This window comes from Coturnix japonica, chromosome 1, assembly GCF_001577835.2.
Source record: "Coturnix japonica isolate 7356 chromosome 1, Coturnix japonica 2.1, whole genome shotgun sequence".
NCBI classification, from domain to species: Eukaryota; Metazoa; Chordata; class Aves; order Galliformes; family Phasianidae; genus Coturnix; species Coturnix japonica.
Window position 1 is genome coordinate 12,303,839 of NC_029516.1, and position 22,822 is coordinate 12,326,660.

The 22,822-nt window shown below is 44.1% G+C and overlaps 1 protein-coding gene across 3 annotated transcripts in view; it reads left to right on the top strand.

Annotated features, from left to right (window-relative positions):
* LHFPL3 (LHFPL tetraspan subfamily member 3) overlaps positions 1–20,717 on the top strand; it is a 219,654-nt gene extending 198,937 nt beyond the window's left edge. For all 3 annotated transcript variants that reach the window (XM_015886410.2, XM_015886328.2, XM_015886239.2), the window contains one exon: positions 18,175–20,717. Coding sequence is in view for 1 of the 3 variants with exons in the window: in XM_015886239.2 (XP_015741725.1) it covers positions 18,175–18,203 (29 nt within the window). In the remaining 2 variants the exon portion in view is untranslated. The remainder of the gene's footprint in view (positions 1–18,174) is intronic.
* The last annotated feature ends 2,105 nt before the right edge of the window (positions 20,718–22,822 follow it).

The following is a 22,822-nucleotide window of genomic DNA, read 5'->3' on the forward strand; positions in this document are numbered from 1 at the left end:
TTCCTTCCCTGAGCAGAGAAATCTCAGCTTTTATAAGTGTGCCCAGATTTATTTCTGTTATTTGCCAGAGTTAGGAAATATATGAGGTGATACAACGAACAGTTTTCACCAAGGCTACAAGAGGAGAAGTTGTAACTTTTTCTCCTAGCTACAGCTCAATCTGGAAGAAGTTTTGAAGTATGACACATAACTGCTTAATAAAGTCAACCCAAGCCTGCAGGGAGCCAATGGGACTTACAGGCACTGAGCTGAGAGCTGCCATCCAACCCTGGCAGTCAGCACAGCACAGTTAGCAAACACACACACTACTTAATATTGTGATGTTGTTTTAGCTGCATTTGTGTATCTTGATTGTTGGTATTTCCAAGACACAACAAATCTCCACTGAGTTGGACCCATTATTAATTGTGAACACATACAGCTGAACTTAGAAAAATCCTAAAATGGCAGAGAAATAACAAGAGATGTTCCTGGAACCATTTGTGCAGAAATCAGAGAATTATAGAATGGCTTATGCTGGAAGGGACCCTAAAGATCACTGAGTTCCAGTCCTCATCACTGAATTCCCAAGGGTTTTCATCAGCATCAATCACCATCCCTGGAGGTGTTCAAGAAATGTGGAGATGTGGCACTGAGGATTGTGGTTAGTGGGCATGGTGGGGATGGGCTGATGGATGGACTATGTGGTTTAGAAGTTCTTTCCAACCTTCAAAATTCTATGATTGTATGATTGTAAGCTCATGTGGGATTGCTGCTCCTCACTGGCTCCCAGCTGTGGGCACCCTGTGGGTGCTCCAGCAAGGAGAGCACATGGAAGCTGGACAATGACTGCACATGGAAGCAGTCTTTCCCATTATCTCCCTCCCAAAATGCTTCTGGAGTCAAACCCCCCACCCAGCACCCTGTTTGCCCAGCAAATCTCCACACAGGGAAAGCCCCCATGGGCTCAGAGCTGCTGTCGTTACCAGAATTATGATGGGTGTGGGGGGAGGGGCAGGAAATCACTAAACATCTGTTTTAGCAGCTGAGAGGACTGCTTTGGTCTCTTAGCAACTATGGGAAAAGAAGCTACTGGAAATGTGAGATGTCTGGCCAAGCCCACTGGCATCCCTGGAAAGGAGTGTTGCTGCACTGCTGTGCCTGCAGGCACAGGGAGAGCTGATGGGGAACCCAAAGAACCCGGCCTCAATCCAGCCCACTTCCATCCTCCCTAGGACGAGGGGATGAGCTCAGTGTCATCAGTATGGCATGGCACAGCATATCCCAGGGCAGCCCTATAGCCAGGAGCCACTCAAGTTTGCAAAGCAGAAAGCAGCCTGGGAGTGGGCACACCAAGCATCCTCCTCCTGAGGCACAGGGCTTGGCTGTGGCACCTCTCAAAGGTTGCTGCTTTGTGATCATTACTTCTGAGTATACAAAAAGCTGTTCATGACTGTTCTATGTGCCAGCCTCACCACTGCTTTGAGGGCTGATTTTTGCCAAATGGTTTTGGATCTCAGGGAGTATCTGCACTCATCAGGCTTAAGTTTGTGCAGTTCTGTCCTGGAGCAGCCATCTCACTTTTCTGTCTTCTTGTGGAGACAGTGTTTAAATCATTTAAATTTATGCTTGGTGCTGACATCCTGGCATGCTCACTGCTAATAGCTTATTTCCAGCCAAACAAAGAGTATCTCATTCATTCAGATATAAGTATGGGGATGCTGACCTGTAGTTAATCCTACATATTCCTGACTTTTAATTTAATGACTATTAAATATTAATGGGGGCAGAGAGTGGAAGTCAGATCACCTTTCCAGCAGCTTAGTGCCCCTGTCACCAGGCTACAGTGTCATCTTTGATCTCATTTTTTTATTCCCTTTCTCCCAGTTTCACCTACAGGACAGGGAAAGCTGCATTTCACAGGAGACTTTACAGTAAAGCAGATGGAAAAAGGATTAAAGTTGAGCCAGGCTGTCCCAGCTCCTGGTACATGGTAAAGCCACCAGGATGTTGCATATAAAAAGGAGATGTTGCGCCCAAACCACATACAGAGCCAGATGCTCACCTATGCTAGAGCAGGTTTTTCCACAAACATGGGCACCCCTGGCCTAGACTCCCCCCAGAAAATAACTCGGTGTTCAAGGAGAGATGTGGGGGTGATGAGAGATTATAGCCCTCCCCTGAGGCATAGGGATGCTTAGGTCATCAAAGTCCTCAGTGCAGGAGAGACACAGAGAGCATCCAGCGGAGGCTGCAGATTCCCCATCCCTGGATACATTCAAAATCAAGCTGGATGGAGCTCTGAGCACCTGACTGAGCTGTTGGTGTCCCCGTTCATTGCAGAGGAGTTAGACTAGATGGCCTTTGAGAGTCCTTTCCTACTCAAACGATTGTGCATCCTCACAACACCAGATCCGGCTGCTGTAGGTATTTGTCTGTGCTTACATCTGCGGATCTTCAAATGATGACATTTTTCTGATTATAAAGCTAATGAGATAAAGCAATCAAAGCAACTGGGCTTGAAGTGCATTAATACTTATTACTACCTTTTACAATTGCAATTATGACTTATTTACTTTTTTAATTACTATCTGGTTTACTTTTCTGTACGAGGCTCATTTCTCAGGAGTACCTCTCTGTCTACACTGCTTTATTTTTGCAGGAAAACGCAGACATTTAGTGAGATGGAAATTACTTCCTTATTATTTAAAATTAATTCAGCCCGTCAAAATGAGCTCATTGCCATGCACAGTGCTTCCTCTTTAATTCGGTCTCGGCCTTTCTGGAGATTGAAATTCTGCTCCGAGTTGATGTACATCGCAGGCGTTTTATACATATTAAACCCTACATATTAGGGGGATTAAGGCTGCATAGACATTTTAGAATAAGAATTATGAAACACGTTTTGCAGCAGGGATAAAAGAATGTCAGTTTTCTGTCGGTCTCGTAAACTGCTTTGCTGGCCAAGAAGAAAGCTGCAAGGATGCCTGATGGGAATAAAAGAGACTGTTGTTGGCTCCTGCAGGACTCTGAGTTTTGCTAAATCAGGACAAAACTGGGGAAAATATTTACATATAAATAATTGGGATGCTGGTGCTTCTTGCTTTTTCCTCTTGGAATAAAAAATAAGAGAATGAAAAGGAGATGAGGAGAGAAGAGCTTGAAACTTGTGACGGAAATAGGAAAGAAAAACCTCAGTAATGAAAGAAAAGTGCCCACCTGCCCACATAGGGAGCAAAACAAGGGGAGAAACTGAGGGAGGAGAGGGAACAGGGGTAGTTGAACTGCAGGGATGGATGAAGAAGGAAGGAAAGGAGCACTGAGAGGGCAAAGCCTGTATTTCACTGCTTGTAATCCACGTGGCCCCCTAGAGCCCGTGGTGCATCAGGTCACATGTTTGGAAACACCTCGATGACTCATCTGCCTTGGGTTGCTGTCCTGGTCTCTGGCTCTAGCAAGAAGGCAGGGGAGATGAGGGAGAATCTGAGGGGAAGCCTTGCTTTCTGGGGCATCAGAAGAGATTGCCGTTCCCTTAATGAGAAGAAACCATGAAAAATGTTTGTTCCATTCCGTAGCTGAACCAAAAAAAATGTTGTGAAAAATCATTGATATTTTAGGTGTACCAGAAACAAAGCATTTAGTGCAACTGCTGCTCACAGGAAGGCAGAGTGCACAGGGAGCTGTAGGTGTGGCTGACACCTCTGTCCCTGGGGGCAGGATGGAGACATCATCCTGTAAACCACTTCCATACACCAAGGCCAAGAAGGTGATCAAGATCAGTCAGCATGGGCTGACAGAGCTGGGAGCCTCGCCTGGCTCAGTGCACAAGGGAAAGCAAGAGAAGTTGTTTATCTTGACTCGAGCAGGGATTCTGACACTGTTTGCCTTTACATCCTCATTGACAAGCTCATAAAGTATGAGCTAGAGAAGCAGTCTGTGGGGTGGACTGAAATCTGGCTGAACTCTTGAGCTTAAAGGGCTGTGTTCAGGGGCACAGTGTGAAGCTGGAGGCCTGTCACTACCAGAGCACCACCAATTGGTAATGGGGCCAATGCCATTTCACATCTGCATTGGTGACATGGATGGTGGGGCAGATAAAAGAATGGGATCCTGTGCAGCTGCATACAGGGAGATGCCAGGCCCTGCACCTGGGGAGGTGGCATTCCCCCAGCAGCACAACCCAAGTGGGAAGCACACCTGGACCCCTTGCCTCCCCCTTTGCATTCTGTTTCAGGTGACTGTGAGCAGCTGAGATCCTGACACCACATTATTTTGGGATGGTGAGGCACGGGGTTTTGCAGATTTAACAGCAATGACTGTGAACCATCAGGAGTGTTTTATGTATACAGTCCCCAGGCTAAACAAAATGGGCTTTAATTTAAAGTATTTCATCTGCGTGTTGTGAAACCGTATGGGGGGATAGGGGAGAAACAGCAAAAAAAGAACCTTATTCAGAAAAATCAGGAGATTTTTTTCTAGAAGAAGTCTGCTATCCCCAAATAGGTGTTTAATGAAGGATCCTAAATCTGATAAACTATTATTTTTTTGATTTAGAACATGTAGTAACGTTTTCATGAACACTCCAATTTTATATTTTTTTTTGAATTAAATTACAAGTAACATTAATTAATTTTCTTAATAATGCCACTTAGTTTGGAATGAGCAGTGATGCTATGAGGGAGATGGTAACCGTAGGTCCAGCACTGCCCTCTAGTGAGTGAAAGCGGCCCAGCCCGGTGTTGCAGGACCTGCCGAATCCCGCTCATCAGCGCTGGCTGGAAATGAAAGCTTTGCTTTTATCCCCACGTATCCCAAAGACTGTGAGTTGTTTTCGTCTTTTTATGGCTTGTGAGTTATTTGTGGCATTTTATTTTAGTCCTGAACTATAGCAGGAAGGAGAGAGGGGTGCTTATGAGAGTTATGTGAGGCTGGGGCTCAGTTCCTTTGCATGTCTCAGTTCAGAGCAGGGGTTCTCTGCACACCCCAGAATCCCTCCCACTAACAGTGCCACCAGGACTAACAAGTTCTGCTTAAAATACCTTGTTTTCACAAAATTCTTATGAAGTTGGAGATACTGTGGAGTCTTCTTCTCTGGATGTATTCAAGACCCACTTCCTCTGTGACCCACTGCAGGGACCCTACTTTAGCAAGGGGTTGGACTTGATCTCCAGAGATTATGTCCAGCTTCTCTGTGATTCTGATTCTGTGATTGTGTATTTTAACTCAAAAGGTGATTCCCGAAGGACAGATCCACCAGAGATCACCTTCTAGCTGCAGTAACTTGCTCAGCAGTTCATCTACACCCACTTCAAAATCCTCAGCACTGGCATTTTCAGATTTCAAATAGCGCCTCTGTAATATTCCCCTGTTCTGCAAGTGAGAAGCAGCAGTGTGGGGAGTTTAGGTTTTAGGGCACCATTCTGTTCAGTACAATAAAGACACCTTCTCTTCCCCAAAAATAAACCCATATCCATCCATGTGTTACACTTGTGCTGTTTCTACCTACTCACCCACATCCTTTTTTTGTTTGTTTGGTTGGTTTTGTTTTACATAATGATGATCACAGTTTTAATTGAGTTAAAAGAAAACGCTGAGCTGATCTCCTCAGCATCTTCCTCAATTTGTGATCCATCCCATCAACCCACTGAAATCAGAGCACCATCTCCTCTGGCACCATGTGCACCGAGTACAAGACACAGATATTTGCATGAACCAATTTGTCTCTTAAAAATATTTCTTCTTGACTGAAGCATAAATTGCCTTTACCCTAATGTGCTATGTAATGAATTGCATTTGAAATATGTTTATTTTTAGCAAACAAATGCTAATGGGAGCCTGCAGTTAAAAATAGACAGTGCAGTTGGCACAGAAATAAGGGCTGGGGAATCTTTCTTCCACTCATCGGTGGAGATGCCCTCTGTGTAAGTCATCAGGGAAGAAAGCACCTTGCCCCTGTGAAGGTCAGCCCTTCTTTTAGCTGGGGAAATAGTGAGCATTTGTTCCTCGCTTGTCACTTGGCTTAGAACAGCCTCTGTGGGACAGCGGCCCCAGGGGCTGTCTGATGGAAGAAGAGATCCTCTATTCCCTTATCCAAATGGTCAATGAAAATCATTTAACAATATCAGACATAAGAGGAGTTGCCATGTAACTCCAGCTAATACATTTCTTCAGCTGGACTGTGAATCACTGATCACCACCCTAAGACTATGCTTTTCCAACATGTTTTGCATTGATTTTCATAGCAGTTTATCTGCATAGTGTTTCTTAAATGCTGTGAGACTGCTCTTCAGCATGTAGCCCCAGTGGTTAATACCAAGCACAAAGACTGCAGGAATGATTCGATTCTATTAGTAGATTGACTTATATAAATGGGAAATGGGTGCATATTCACATTAAAAATGGAATAATTATATACAATATATATAATAGATCAAACCTATCTAACTAAAAGATCTAGCTTCAACCTTTCAAGCCCAAACCAGAATACTAGACTGCAGCCTAAGCCAGGATTCTAAGAACCAAAAGCAAGGAATCCCAATTAAAGACTTTACTGCAGTTATGTGTTTCACAAGGAGATAACATTAAGAATCAATATTTTATGACATGCCATATGTGACTTGAGTCATCTGTCACGTTTTATCCTAAGTTGTTGAAGTGACTTGATGGATGAAAAGTAGAGGGAAGTAAAGCAGGTTTTTTTTTTGCTTGCATCACACTTTTGGATAAATTTAACAGTTAATAGTGTACAGCAAGCAATTAAAACCTATCGGTTAGTTATTAAGGAACAAATTCTATTCCTCATGTCCTGAGGGAAATGCATCTCATAAAATTTCCAATTTTGATATAAGAAGACAGCACAAACTTACTTCCCCTGCATGAAAAAAAGCAGAATGCTCCTACTTAATGCACAGATGAATACTGATTTGGGTGCTTTATATAATAGGGAAGCAGCAAGTTCCACCCACGAGTACTACCTGTCCTCTGCTGGGATCTAACTGCTGAGTCCTCAAATACCAGAGACAGGGGAGCCACAGACTTACAGGAGCATGATCGTATGGAAGATATCGCTCATCTGTTGTCCAGGAATAAAAAGCACAGTGAACAGATGAGATGAGATAAAAAGGAGGAAAGGATGAAGATGAAATGACTGCACTGTTTCCTACAGGTTAAGAAATGCTGCAGATACTCAAGGTCTTCTTTTTCATGTGAATCCTGCATTGAACTTGAATATCAGTTCTCAAATAATAACCCTTCCTATTGTTTATAATTGCCAAGAAAACTCCTGCCTTCAAGAAACACAAGGTAAATAAGAAAGAAATCAGATTTTCAGAAGCTGATGTTTGCAGGTCTCCCTTGTTTGTTGGATTCATGGCTCATTAAGATTTTCTGGAAAGCAAAGATTTTGTTTCATGAGAAATGTTGACAGGATTGTGCTTCTCTCTTCTGGCATGGAACAAAAATGGACACGTTTTCATTTTCACTTGGTCCTGTAGGTAGTTAGAGGGAAAAAAGCCAGTTCCCAAAGAAGCTAAGGACTTGTTTATCAGAGCATTTCCTTTCATTTTCCACATCCTTCCCAGAATAACATCTTTGATGTGATTAAAAAGAAGCACCCGAGAAAACTTCAGTCTCAACAAATTGGTATTTTGCACTGAGAAAACTTTTATTGTAAAGCTCTTGTGGGCAAAATGCCTGGGAAGCCTGGGAGACCGAAAATCTGAATGACTGCATCTTCTTTGTGCCTTCTAGTGGTCAATAATGAGACTTTGCTATCAATGAGTTTTGTGGGACACTCAGAGAAGGAAGAAAACAAACTCACCTCCAGGCAGCTCCTCTTCCTTCTTTTGGATATTCTGTGGTCATAGTGGTGTTGAGTGACAGGACAGGACAGTTAAAGAAAACTTCCTTCTTCTTGGATGCTTTGGTTAAATGAGTAGCAGAAGGGGTAGAAGTGTAAAAGGAAAATCATGCAGCATTCACATGTAAGTGTCTGGTAGAAACCTGCATGTATTTAACTGTCTGTTCCCTCAGAAGGGCATTGAGAACACTTCAGAGCAATAAAGTGTTGATGATCTTAGCAAATTTTTTCAGTGTATATTGCCAGAAAGTCTGGATTTTTTTCTAGTATTTGAATTTGCATTAACTCAGGTAGGAGATCACAGAATCACAGAATTGTAGAGGTTGGAAGAGACCTCCAGAGATCATCGAGTTCAACCCACCTGCCAAAGTAGGTTCCCTACACCAGGTCACACAGGTAGACGTCCAGGCAGGTCTTGAATATCTCCAGAGAAGGAGACTCCACAACCCCCCTGGGCAGCCTGTTCCAGTGCTCCATCACCCTCATCATAAAGAAGTTCTTGCACACATTCGTGCAGAACTTCCTATGCTCCAGTTTCTGGCCGTTTCCCCTTGTCCTGTCTCCACACACAGCTGAAAAGAGTCTGGCCTCCCCACTCTGCCCCCCTCACCTCAGATATTTATAGACCTGGATTATATCCCCTCTCAGTCTTCTTTTCTCAAGGCTAAACAGACCCAGTTCACTCAGCCTTTCTTCATAGGGGAGATGCTCCAGGCCCTTCACCATCTTAGCGGCCCTCCGCTGGACTCTTTCCAAGAGATCCCTGTCTTTTTTGTACTGGGGAGCCCAGAACTGGACACAATATTCCAGATGAGGCCTCACCAGGGCAGAGCAGAGGGGGAGGATCACCTCCTTCGACCTGCTGGACACGCTCTTTTTAATACACCCCAGTATACCATTGGCTTTTTTGGCTACAAGGGCACACTGCTGGCTCATGGTCAATCTGTCACCCACCAGGACGCCCAGGTTCCTCTCAGCAGAGCTCCTCTCCAGCAGCTCATCCCCCAGCCTGTACTGGTGCATGCAATAATTCCTCCCTAGGTGGACATGATCGTTTTGAAGTTCTTATCCTTGATTAAGAAGTCATAAATTGAATTTATAGCAAGGTGTCATCCTTTAGATGTCTTAGGCTAATTCTGATAGTGTTACACAATTGGACTATTGGCCATATTATTCAAAGACAAATCCAAGGATATCTCTACACTTCAGTGTACTTTCCATTGCCACTCCAACCATCATGCTCAGAGAACTTCTTTTCAATGAATGAGACTTGAGAAAGAGCTGTATCTAAAATACTGAAGCCAGGAGTTGGACTCAGTGATCCTCATGGGTCCCTTCCACTTGGGATATTCTGTGATTCTATGATTCTCAAAGGAACACCGAGTGCTGCAGAAGCCATAGAGATGAACAACAAGTCCATCACCAGGGACTGGAGACCCACAACTTTGGTAACAACCATGCCTACTAGACTGTAACCGTGGCTGAAGCCTTCCAGATTGTTGTTGCTCACACAGAGAAATCCAACACTCTACCAGAGGTGTCTGACCTAAGCTGGTTGCTTGTAGTCCTGACCCTGCTCAGCAGCAGAGGGGAAGCAAGGAAGATGATGAAAAAAAAGAAAAAGATTTGCCTTTTTTCCTTCAGTTTCTGCTTGTTTTTGCATTTACTGGGACTGAAGTAGTAGCTCAGCCCACACCAAGTGCTGGGAATTTTGCCTTTGCCACCCCCTGTCCCACAGCTGCTGAGTTCTCAGGAGTCCCACACAGCCTTTGCTCTTCTCCAGGGCCAGAGTGATCTCAGAGGACATAAGAAAGAGACTCCAAATGACAAGTTTTGGTGTCTGAAGCAATGAAATATTTAAACCTTGCTCTCTCTAGGATATTCATCATCACAGATTTACTTATCCACTGCTCACTGACAGCAGCGACTGACAAGGAGGATGACAGCTGACATGTATTAACCCAGACTCACATCACAAGCCGTCACTCCAGAGCAGAAATCCATCATTAGGATTTAAGCTCCTATGAGGTGTCTCAGTGAGAAGCAGATAGAAAATGCAGGAGGCATCTGTGCTGGCAATTGGCACGGCTGAGCCTTGGCTGTGGGAGAGGACAGTCCTGGCTCTGCACTCACCACAGTGCCATACCCTGGTGGAGGAAAATGAGAGGGAACGTTGGACAAAAATCACTTATTTAGGGTAGAAAGCACTTAGGAGAGCTTTGCTTGAGCTGCACAGCAGGCTACTGCATTAGCACCCACACTGAGGGCTCATAGTGCTGTGAAGGGCACAATTTCACTGCTCCTCAGTGAATGCTGCTGAGGGTATAACAGCACAGACAACATTCAGTTTGTCTTTTTCCCAAATCCTCCCTTTTTTCACTGATAACTTTCATTTCTGAGAAAATCTACATGAGTGCCACCTTTACGTAATGGGCAGTGCTGAACTGTCATTGAGGAAAGGGTGACTGATCACTGAGTTCTGAGGAGCCCAGTAAAACTGGATGTTGGTTTGTGGTGGTGAGTGAGGTGTTTCCTCTCCTCATCAGTCCTTCCAGTCAGGCTGGTGGTTTTATGACTCCACCCTGCTGTGAAGTTCAATCAGTTAAGCTTCTGTATTCACATCTTCTTATGGAGAGGCTTCTAGACGCCATTCAGGGCTGTAGCAAACCTGACAGCCCTCCTGCATGCTCTTCAGCAGTTTCCCAACACAACCCTCCCTTCATTCCCTGTGCAGGATTTCTGCCTTCACAAATCAGCTTTGCAGCAATCTTGCAGGACAGCTTGAAAGGGAAGATGAGCAAAATGATGCTGCCAGAGGTTCCCTCAGGACATAGGAGGTCTCAGGTGCTCCTTGCTGCTTGCCAGGCAGTTCTCTATGGCTGATGGTGGTCACCAGAAGCCTCTCCTCCTCTTTAGATCCTTGTTTTGCCATTCCCAAATCTAGCTGAATTTCACTGAGCCCCATGGAGATATTTTAGGGTAACTTCCTGTAAGGAGTTTTTCATGTAACCACATAGCTTTGGGATACATGTGTATTATGCATGGCCCCAAATATCCCCTCTTTTCCCAAAGAATATATAGATAGTTAATTAATATTGTCATTCTCAAATAAGCCTTTAACTAACCATTAAGCTGTGGTTTTGAGCTTAGGACTAAAGCTTCTCTAGATTATTAATTTCCTGCTTCCTGCAAACACACACTTTGGCAACTACCTCTTAGCAGGGCAGGAAGTGGATCGATGCTGGCAGCTCATTAGTGGGGTTGGGATGCAGACCCCAGGTTCCTGCAGCCCTGGTTCAGTGTTTGCTTTCTCCACACTTATAGGCAGGAGCTATCTTGGGTGAGGAAACACCGTACACTGCATCAGCTTTGGAGATGGCTGTGAGGAGTGATGGCTTCTCATGGGAACACAGCCCTGTGATGAGCCTTGCATATGTTTCATGTTTGTTTCATATAAATCTTGATTGCAGTCAGAGGCACCTGGAAAAAGCTGCTGCACTCAAAATGAATAAGCACTCGCTGAAACACTCATCCTTGCTGAAACTTCCATTTTGCTGAAACATTTGTCCCCGTATATGCTAAAGATCAAGAGACGTAATCAAGAGCACAGGTTTTAGGGTGGATGTCTCCTGGTACCACAGACACCAAGGTAGGGCAGGCTGCAGGTCAGGTCTGTGCATTGCTCCCAGATTGCGCTGGCCAAGGAGGAGGAAATTTCATTTCACAGAAAGAAAAGACAGTTTAAAAGCTTTTATTATTCTGCAGCATTAAAGATTTACCAGCACTGATATTATTTGCTATGGTTTCCAAGATGCTTACACTGAACTTCTTGCGGTTGTTTTAATGAAGTATAACATTGGATAGTCAGCAAATTATTTCAGAAAATTTGATGCATAGAAAATTTCCTTTTAACATGCCAGAATGGCCAGCAAATTGTCACAGCTCTGCTTCTTTCTAATGGGGGAAAAGCTCATTATATGAAGTGGGAAATTATTAGGGGAAATACAGTCTCTTGAAACAAAGTCAAGCTCTGTTTCTTCTGCCATAGTAAAAAAAAAAAAAACCAAAACCATTAATAAACCATATCCCTCAGTGCCACAGCCACAAGGTTCTTGAACACCACCAAGAACAAGGACTCCCTGGGCAGCCTGACCAATGCTTCGCCACTCCTTCTGAGAAGAAACTGTTCCTAATATCCAACCTGAACCTCCCCTGGTTCAACTTAAGGCCATTTCCTCTTGTCTTGTCACTGTTACACAGGAGCAGAGGCTCACCTCCATTCAGGCAGTTGTAGAGAGCAATAAGGTCTCCCCTGAGCTTTCTCTTCTCTTTCAGTCTGAACCACCCCAGTTCCCTCAGCTGCTCCCCATCAGAGATGTGCTCCAGACCACTCCCAGATCTGTTGCCCTTCTCTGGACATGCTCCAGGGTCTCAATTTCCTTCTTGTAGTGAAGGGCCCAAAGCTGAACAAAGCAATTAAGCTGTGGCCTCACCAGAGTTTGGAACATCACTAAGCCTAGGCATGGTGCTGGTCCTGGTGAGCAGCTCTCCCTGAGCTCAGCCAAGCTCACAGCCCCACAGGGTGGTTCTGGGCTCCTTTCTGATTTCTCAGCATGAAAAAGTAGAGCTTTGTATCAACATCAGTAAGATTTGTTTTCCCGTACTGAAGGTACGCTGACATCAGCTTCTAATGCTGTCCAGCACAGAACCAGCCAACTCCTGGAACGTACAGAACTAGTAATGCTCAATAGCAATCTATTATTAACAAAATGAGGAAAACAGACAAATATACATTGACAATCCAGACGTTTTCAGGTCTCTCTCCTCAGGGCTGCGTACTACTCCGACACGGCCTGGCCCTCAGCACGGCTCTCAGTAAACAAGTAAGATCAAAGATTCCAACAGCTTTTAAATGAAGCTGATGTGGAGCTTTCTGAGCAGTCTGGTCACGCAGCTTGAAAACTCACAAAACAAACAAAAATACCTACAGATCCTCTGGGTTCCAAGAAAGAAATTAAAAAGCAATGCCAGCAAATGTGTAGAATACAAAGAAAGTACAATGTTTTCTCATTCAACAGCTAAGGAACAGGAAGAGTTTAGGAATCGCTGCTCAGGGACTCCTGTTCAGTGACAGCAATTTATTTGACCATCTGGGTAAAGAAAGACTGCAGCAAACCACACAGAGGAAATAATAATAGATGAACAACAACACACTGATTCTGCTTGACTTGAGCCTACGACTCTGTGGAGCAGGAAGCTGCTTCAAGTGAAAGGCGGTATTGATGGAAGCATTTCAGCCTCTCCATCCTTCCATCAACAGACCAGATCCCCCATGCCAGCAAACCTTTCCTGAGACGTGGCTGCCATCCCAAATCCCCAGCAACATCAGCAACTACAAAAGACAAATTGATGAGCCTTCTGGAAAGGAACCACCAGAGGAAGGAGCATCTCTCGGATGCCTCTTGAATTTCTGTTCTTCAGTAAAAGAAAGCTCTCTGGGAGAAAGAATAGGAGGCTTTTTTTGCTGTGTTTGTTCATTATGATAAAAATCTTCCTTCTCTCACTAGGCACAGAGCAAATATTGAAATGGAAGAAAACACTTTCCACTGTTTGGCTGGATCTGGTCCCTACATCCCAGCATTCCAGCACCCACCTTGGCACACAGCCTGCCTTGTTCAGTGCTGTGCAGCAGAGCAGTGGCAGTTATGGCCCCCAACTGCCCCACTGGGGAACCCAGGAGCTGCTGGTGGCAAGGCAGAAGAGCTGTCACCCCAGGATGTTTCCATCAGCACAGACTGGTACTGACAGCTGACAGGGATAGCAACTATGATGTTCCTCTATTCTTGGATAGGTCTCTCTTCCCTCTGCTTGTCACTCTCCTCCTGCCTTTCTCACAATGCACATTCATATGTTGTACTTTTGGAGCCACTTTCAAACCAGAAGGCCACTTGAGCCAAGGATTAGGCAGGTTGGCGGAGGAAGCTTGAAATCAGCCTCTACTTGGGGCTTCAGAGCCTGTCATTGCCATCTGGTTTTATCTAGGTTCATCTGAAAGAGAATCCTGTTAAAAGAAAAGAAGATGTCAGACTCGGATGAGGTGCTTTCTTTAAGCTAACACTGGCACTGAAAAAGTGCAGTCAAACTCCAGCTGCCCAGACATGAGAGCTGAGCAGAGAGGAACCTGATGAGGTTCAGCAAGGGCAAGTGTACTGTCTTGCACCCTGAGAGGAATAACCGCATACATCAGTACAGGTGAGGGGCTGACCTGCTGCAGAGGAGCTCTGAGGAGAAGGACCTGGGGGTTCTAATGGAGAACAGGTTGGTCATGAGCCTGCAGTGTGCCCCTGTAGCCAGGAAGGCCAATGGTTTCCTGGGATGTGTTAAAAAGAGTGGACAGTAGGTCAAGGAAGGTGATCCTCCTCCTTTGCTCTACCCTGATGAGGCTGCAACTGGAGTGCTGTGTCCAGTCCTGGGCTCTCCAGCTAAAGAAAGACAGGGAACTGCTGGAGAGATGAGGAAAGGCTGAGAGACCTGGGACTGTTCAGCCTCGAGAAGACAAAGGGGATCTTATCAACACTTTAAAATATGTAAAGAGTATGTGTCAAGAGAATGGGACCATGCTCTTTTCAGTGGTGCCCAGAGGCAGAACAAGGGGCAATGGCATGAACTGGAACACAAGTGGGAGGACAGATTTCTTTACTGTGAGCCTGACTCACCCGCCCAGCCCCCTCCCTGCACCCTACACCCCTGCACCAGGCCCACCATCCCCTATGCTGTGTTTCTCATCCTATGAATTCCACCCTTCTAGGATTACAGAACTGTAGAATCACTACAGTTGAAAAAGACCACTAAAATCATCTAGTCCAACTGTTGTGGAGGTGAAGCCTTAAGCTCACCTCTGGCGAAGCCATTCTTGCTCTATGAAGGCAGCCCTGAGACTCAGCCTCACGCCCCAGCAGGACTAAAAATACCAGCCCTCAAGCTGTGCTGACATGAGTTCTCTGACAACCTGCTACAAACAACTAATCCACAACTGCCTAATAATTTGATATTTCAGGATAAAGATCATCACTGCGTGGGTAGCAGTTTCTCTCTCCACATTTCCATGCATGCTGTCAGTCTCCATACAGGACAATTACAAATCCCATCGTCCAGGATTCCCACATCTCACTCTGTCCATCCTGAGATGGACTCCAGTCTCCTCCCATGGTCTACAGTGCTGCAGGAGCCCACAGGTGCTCACCAATGCTAGGAACCATCAGAGGATGGAATCAGTTTCCCGTGCCTGCCCAAATGCCTGACTCTGGGAGCTGATGTTATGTGAGATATCACCCCAAGCCCACCTCCCACTTCCTATCTTCCATCTTCTCTCTCCTCCCAAACACGCTCCTCAATTCTTTCATCTGGTAAAGAAAATGAACTTGAAGAAATCAAGAATACAAACAGGGGGACTGCTGAACCCTGGGCTCCAGACCTGAATTCCCAATATATCTCTCCTTTCATGCTTTGGCACAAGATGATTGGACTTAATCGTTCCATACTTCTTTTATTTTTTCTTTTTTTTCAAACAAATTTATCTTAAAATCACATTTTTTTCTTGAAACTTTATCATTTCTTCTCATAACAGCTTCAAAACACACAAAAAATCTTCAAAATTAAAAAAAAAAAAAAATCCCCCAAGTAATGTATCCCACTCTTTCCCCCCTCCTTCTCCATAGCACAATGAGCACAATGAGCCTGCAACCAAACAGCCTCTCTGCACCCACAGCATTTTTCTCCTGCTCTGTGTCATTCTCTACATATAGCAGCAGAAAAAGGAAAAACATAATGCAGTGTAAGAATAGATTGGATTTTGAAACTACAAGGCAGATACTGGGAGCATGGAGTGCAGCTTTAGGTCTGCGGTGTGCCCGCCAATGCACAAGGTTTCTCCTTGTGACTGACAGCATATGAGTTGTTTATGGCTGTAAGAAGTACACAGATACCAAGAGGTCAACAAAATTATTCTGACTCGATTCTCTTTATCCATTTTTGTACTTCTTCCTGGAAAGGGTCTCTTATAAGATGCCATTCTTTTGGTTTAGTGGTTCATTCCCACCATTATCTCCCTGTGACCCTGAAACTCTCTTCTTGGATGCTAGAAAGGCCCTTGTGCAACCATGAACTGACTCTTCTGTGGGCAAAACAGACTGGGAGTTCTTTCATTCAGAGCATTTAGAAAATTCCTGAATGCTTCTGAAACCATTTCCCACAGGGAAATGTGGGAGAAGTGCTGGGAGAAACCACTGGTCCATTCACCTGTGGGCTCCTGCCAAATGATGTAGATTTGGAAAAGCACTGATTTTGGTGTAGCCACACATGCCAGCTGATCAATAGCTCGAGGGACCACAGTGATTGAGTGTATTTGGAGACAGCAATGAAAGATTAATGCTCAGAAAGTTGCTATTTTCTAGAGTACCAGTCAAATAAACAGCAAGAAGATTGTTTGAATGTGGCTGATGATAATTAATGGGGTGAAGTGTTAAACCTGCTATAGAGAAATTGTATTTTGACTTGCAAGATGCCTTCTTCCATGTACTTACCATCCAACTGGCTTTAAGGTAATAGGATGTAACTAATTCCATGAAATCCAGTGTGTTCAACACCTTGGGAGGGAGCAACCACAAAATCTTAATGTCTGTTTTTACCTTCAAAACAAAGAAATAGCAGTGTGAGAGTCCCTGAATATTTACATGAACACTAAAATGCTGTAAATCCCTTGCAGAGTAGATGCAACCCAGGTCTGCCATCAACAGGAGCGACTTCCCTAAGAGAACATCTCAAATACAAGTAACACCCTGTCAGGATGTCAGCCCAACAGGCAGTCCTTCACAGCTTTAGATAGAGAATTTAACAGCAGTGTACCTGGGTGGTTTGGGCAATGGAGCTTTCACAAAGATGGCTCTCATTAACTGATTTCCAGGCAGCAGCAAGGAGTCAATCAAGAGCCCATGGGGTGGTACGAGTCAGACTGAAAGGTGTTGGATGTGAATGACTGCTTTCTGCTTTATCAGCTAGGCACCTCTGGCAGTTATTAAATGTCATTTCTGTGTGTGTAACACCTGTATGCAAAATTCATCGAAGGAATAAATAAAGGGCTTAGCAACCCAGACACTACTACAATCCAAACTCTGAGTATTGCTGGAAATCCAAAGAACACTGCTAAGGATTTGCATAACATAGGCACATTATGTTATGATTAAAAAACAAGTGAAATGGTTCCTTCAGCTCTATTAGTTTTACCTTGCTCATAGCAATATAAGGACATGTGCTCCTCACCATGTAACTATGGCTTTCCTCACCTTTCTGTTTCACCAACCTTGGACTGTATAAGAAAAGAAACAATGCTTATGATTCTTGGATGGTTTATTATTTCCTAGTTCCTAATATCAGCAACATCAATAAAAATGTCCTTTTTTTTTTTTTTTTTTTTTGTGAAATACATCTGGATTATAAATAAATGCTGAACATGTGTGGACTAAAAGGAGTCAGAACTTTCCTGCCGGGATCAACTTCGCTTGAAAGACATCAATTCAAGCATCAGTGGGAAGTTGATGCAGGAAGCAAGGATGCAGGGCCAGGGGGGAATAACTTCAGGGGGAATCAATTATCTGCTTTCTTGCTCCAATATGTTTAAGAGCTTCTAGTTCTGAAACACTTCATTCACTGTCATTCCATGGTTAAATTCATTCTTTCATTTTTATAAAAACAACCGTGTTTTCCTCTAAGTTCTAAATCCCAGCAGCCTCCTATGGTGGGCACTGCATTAGAATGAGTCCAGTGGCATCAAGATGGAGTTACTGCTTCCTCTCCCTTGGGCTGAACACGAGCCAGCTACAAGTTTACTGGGACTCTTTGGTCAAAGCCAAATGCAACCACGCAAAGCAGCGCCTGAGGGCTTGACAGGGCATGCACAGCACAACCGTTCCCTACAGCATCACCATATATTGTTTTATCACAGTTACAAATGTGCATTTCTGTGTTCCTCCAGCAAATTTGGTTCTGGTCTTGTACACATTGTGTCTTTATTTCCATATCATTCAAAATTTAAATGAAACAATGCCACTATTTTGACCTCATGTGTTAATTTCTGATGAAAACTGGTATTTAAGACTCCTAGAATACAAATCATTGCTATATTTGAAGACCAAACTTGCCATTTTTCATGCTAAGTGGAAATGCCAGTAATGAAGTGTGTGCAAATACTGCTCAGATGTTTGGCTTGAGCCAAGTGCACGCAGTGTGAACGTCTCTATATTGGCTGGCAGTAAACCAACTTTTCTCTCTGTTTTACACAGTCCTTCTAAGCCAATCCTCACTAGAATGAGCACAAAACAAAATGAACAACAGCTTTTGTACATCAACATTAAAATGGGAAGAAGCTTGGAAAGGGGCCTCCGAGAGAGAAGAACGCTGACGAGAGCAAAACCGCCTGATTGGTAAACGCTACCTTCTAACATAGACCAGCCAGACGTGGAAGGGATTTCTAGAAGAGAAATGCAATCATGGATTACACACCAGCTCATTAGAAACTGTTGCTGAATTCAGCATTCAGAAGACATGCATGAAAAGTCACATTTGGGGAATAAATTCAAAGGGGTGTAGTTGTTGCTAGACAAACATATGTAAAATATATGCATCGAGGAGGTTTGTAAATGTCATTTTTTTTATTCAGACAGAAAGCAAAGAGCTTTAAAACCTTTCACAGTAGAGAGGCAGTTAACTCCAGACTATTCCTATCCCAGTAGCCAAGAAGCTGATAGGACATCTCCTAAATAAGCATTTATAAATAGACAATGAATGTCTCCATCATCTAGTGGAAAAGCATAACTTTTAATGCTACATTTCTGCACTTCATTTACTTCAGTGTATAATAAGTTAACTAAAACTGTAATGCTTCTCAATTTTTACGGCATATGTGTTCCAATTAATCTATGTCTGTAACAAATTTAAGACTGAGAAATTACTTCTGACCTATAATCTAGTTCTATGAAGCATATATAGTATAAGATATGTCTGACTGAATATCATCATGCTATAATTTCCCAAGCAACATAGAATTGTTTGCGTTTAAAGTAGCAAAATAAAAGCATTTGATTTCTTTTTTCATAGAAAAAAGTGATTTACCCTTTAAATGTACTAAACAGCTGTAAAGGCATTTCTGTTCTTTTCCCTGTTCTGCCACACAACTACAAGGGAAGATATCTGGCCCCATTATTGCCAATCAGAATAGGTGATTAAATGTCCCTTCTGGCCTTAACTCCACACGTCAGTGAAGAGACCACAAACAAATGCCCACTGCAGACAGCTCTGTGCCATACGGGTGTGCAGAGCCCAAGGCTCCCATCCGCAGGGGCTGCCCAACAGGCATCCTCCTCCCAGAGCAGAACACAGATGGAGACACAGGGTACTGAGAAAGACTTGGGTCTGAGCACCAGGCAGAGAGCAGCCTGTGCTCGCTGCACCCAGTGCCAAGTGCAGCTCCTCATGACATGGCAGCAGCCCCACACTCCTCCTGCCCTCTCCTGAGTATCAGAAGAAATGGCTAAAAGTATCACTGACTGCTATTGTCAGTCCTAAATGATATGATACATTGAAGACAGGGCAAAGCATGAGTTAAAGCTGATTTTTAATGATTAGCTGCACAACACAAAGTATTCAAGAATTCAGAAGAATTCAGTTTTCTCAGAAAACTGGTTTCATCTTTGACTGAAAAATCATCTTCTAGCCAATAAACTCAAGGAATTTGGTAACTTATCTAATCACCGAGGTACCAGTGTGGCACTGCTGATTTTAGAAACCAAACACTGATGTAGATGGATGGCTGCAAATAAATTTATATGTGAATCTGGGGAGCATATAAAAAGAGATATAAATAAATGTTGTTTTAATCTAAATCTGCTCTTGTAACTGTGTGTAGGAGACACCCTGACCTCTGCAGGACTGGTGTTAGAGCTGGTCAAAAATGCCACCCAAGTCAACCAGCCCCCCATAAATGCAATCCCAGCACCTGCTGCTGCGCTGAAGTGCATGCAAAGGAAAAAACAGATAATTGGACATGAGGCTGTATGAAATCACTGAGGTACCAAAAAGTTTTTAAGTCTGTGGTCAGTCCAGCCTGTGGCAGCTGGGAACTGCACATTCTCAAAGGCCGGGTGCATTCAGGAGTTCCTACTCAGTGGTGTCTCAGCAAAGCCCACCTTCAGTCACTGATCCTGTTGGCCCACAGACGCACACTCATCTCAGTAATAATCTCAGTAATAGCTCTGCTATTTGGATGTGCTGTTGTATCACCATCTCCTCTTGCTCCTTATGTTTACCTCTACCCCAAATTATTGCAGTCGCAGGACTTCTGCTGTGACGGAAATCACTGAAACAGGGTTTCTCTGTCATATTTTATTTGGTTATATAGCACTAAGTTTTGCATCATGGTGACTGTGTGAAGAAAAAGTCCTTTATAAATACACACAACGTTGCAAAAAGTGTCATCACAAGACCCTGCATCCCAAGCAGGACAGCTCCACCAAAAGGTACCATACAAACAGGAGACTTTCAAGGACATACATCACTAAATGTTGGCTCAGTATGAATAGTATGTTTTCCCTTTTTAAATGTAACCGTTTTCCCATTACACTCCATTGTAACTTGTCAACTGTAATTTTTTTTAAGTCAACAAAAAAAAAACTGTAAAGAAAACTGTTGGAATACCTGATTTTCTGTAAAAATAATAACGACAATAATTTTTGTTACTTTAAAGTATGCTTGGTATTAAAGTACCTAATAAAGTCCAACAAGGAATTTTGTAGCATACTAAAATAAAGTGTGATAGTGCTTTTCTCCAGCTCACATGTGGTAACGGCTGCTGTTGTTGGGATTACTGTTTTCCCCTATTGTAGGTACTAGAATATTTAAGAGCTTTAGTACTTTCAGCTGATTATCTGATTATTCAAAAGGAATTAAGAACTAGGCAGTTAACCAGCCAAAAATGAAAGAAAGAGAGAAAAACAGAAAGAAAAAGAGAGAAAGGAAGGAAGGAAGAAAGAAGGGAAGAAGGGAAAGGAGGGAGGGAAAGGAGGGAGGGAGGGAGGAAGGAAGAGAGGAAGGAAGATAAAGAGGAAGGAAGGAAGGAAGGAAGGAAGGAAGGAAGGAAGGAAGGAAGGAAGGAAGAGAAGGAAGAAGGAAGGAAAGAGAAGGAAGGCACAGGAAGGAAGGAAGAAGGAAGGAAGGAAGGAAGAGAAGGAAGGAAGGAAGGAAGCGAAGGAAGGGAAGGAAGCGTGCAAGGAAGGAAGGACCAGGAAGGAAGAGAAGGAAGACGAGAAGCCGACAGTCCAGAGGGAAGGAGAGAGAAGGCAAGGAATTGGAAGGACAGAGGCAAGGAACAGGAAGCGAAAGGAAGGAAGGAAAGGAAGGAAGGAAGGAAGGAAGAAGGCAAGGAAAGGGGCATGGTAAAAGAAGGAAGGGAAGGAAGTGGACAGGCAAGCGCAAGTAGAAACGGACCGTAAGGAGAGACCGGAAGGAACCGGAGACGGATGCGAAGACTGGGAAGACGGAGAAGGAGAGGAGAAGGACAGGTTTAGGAACTCAGAGGGGAGAGAAGACAGAGCGAAGGCCGGAACGGACAGGCAGGAGAGGTGAACGAGCGTTTGCATAGGGTCTATTCCGCGTATCCTACACGGCGAAGCGGCCAGCTGAGGAAGGAAGGAAGGAAAAACAATAACAAAGTGAGTAGTTTCTACATTGAAAACCAGATACATGCTGGTTCTCACAAAGTAACAAGGCTTTTTTCTCACACACTAGTCAGTAGCTTTACCCATTTCTCCTTCCTAGGGAGCTCTGTGCAGGGGGGATTGGCTTTGTCTGTTGCTGGGGCAGCAGCATCAACACCTGCACACACTGAACATTGAGCCATGCCTGCAGCCACACCACACTGACATCACATCCTCACTGTGTTGTATCACTAATTTGACAAGCAACTTTCACACAAGAACAAAACTTCTGCAGAAAAGTAGAGTATGCAGCCTCAAAACTCACACTCTTCCCTTCACTTTGAGCAATGCTCACCCAGTGCTGCAGAAGTACACAAAGCCACAGTCCTGAGTGCTTGCAGCAACCAGATACCATAGTGCCACTTCCTAATCCCCAGGTGTCTCTGGTAGACTTTTCTTAGTGTTACCCCATATTGCATTCTGAAAAGCCTGATACGTTTTATAATGTGAGTGCTCTAACACCTCTGCAGGCAGTTACACACCTTCTCTACTTGACAATATGGCAAGGGAAGTAATGTCTGTGCAGGAGAGAGAGATTTCCAGGAAATCAGGCATAAGCTGCACACTGTGCTCATTAACTCCCAGAAGGAGCTGTGGCCTCTAATTGCCTGCAAGACACCAAAAAATCCTTCTGGCATAGTCCCTATAGTTGCTGCACTCCAATTACTGAGCCCAGGAGGGCAGGTCCACCTCCAGCTGTGAACCTCAGCACAGCCACCAGGAAAGCAGTCCAGAAGATGCCCTAAAAATCTGGGAGCTACTTGCTACCATGGCTTTATTTCATTTCATTTCATTTGCTGTAATACACTTTGAGATCCCTCGTTTACATTCTTTAATTAATTTTGCATTAAATAATTACAAATTCTTCAGCAAGCCGGAAGGTCCCGGGGGCACCGAGAGCGGCGGCCGGGCACGTTGCGCGGAGTCGTGCTGCCTCCTAGCGGCGGCCGGGGGGAGTTTGCCTTTGCAGAGGTCGAAGGAAGAAAAACAGCGCGGAGGTTACGCGTCTCTTCTGTGTCTCTCTTCGAAGGTGGAGGAAAATCTGCTTGTTAACTTACACTGGGGTGCCATAACGTGTGAGAACTTCTACAGCTTTATTTGAATATACAAATGTGGACCAGAACTCCACCTAACGTTTGTAAAGCATTTCCCAGGTCAGGTTCCTGCATTCCCCGGGGGG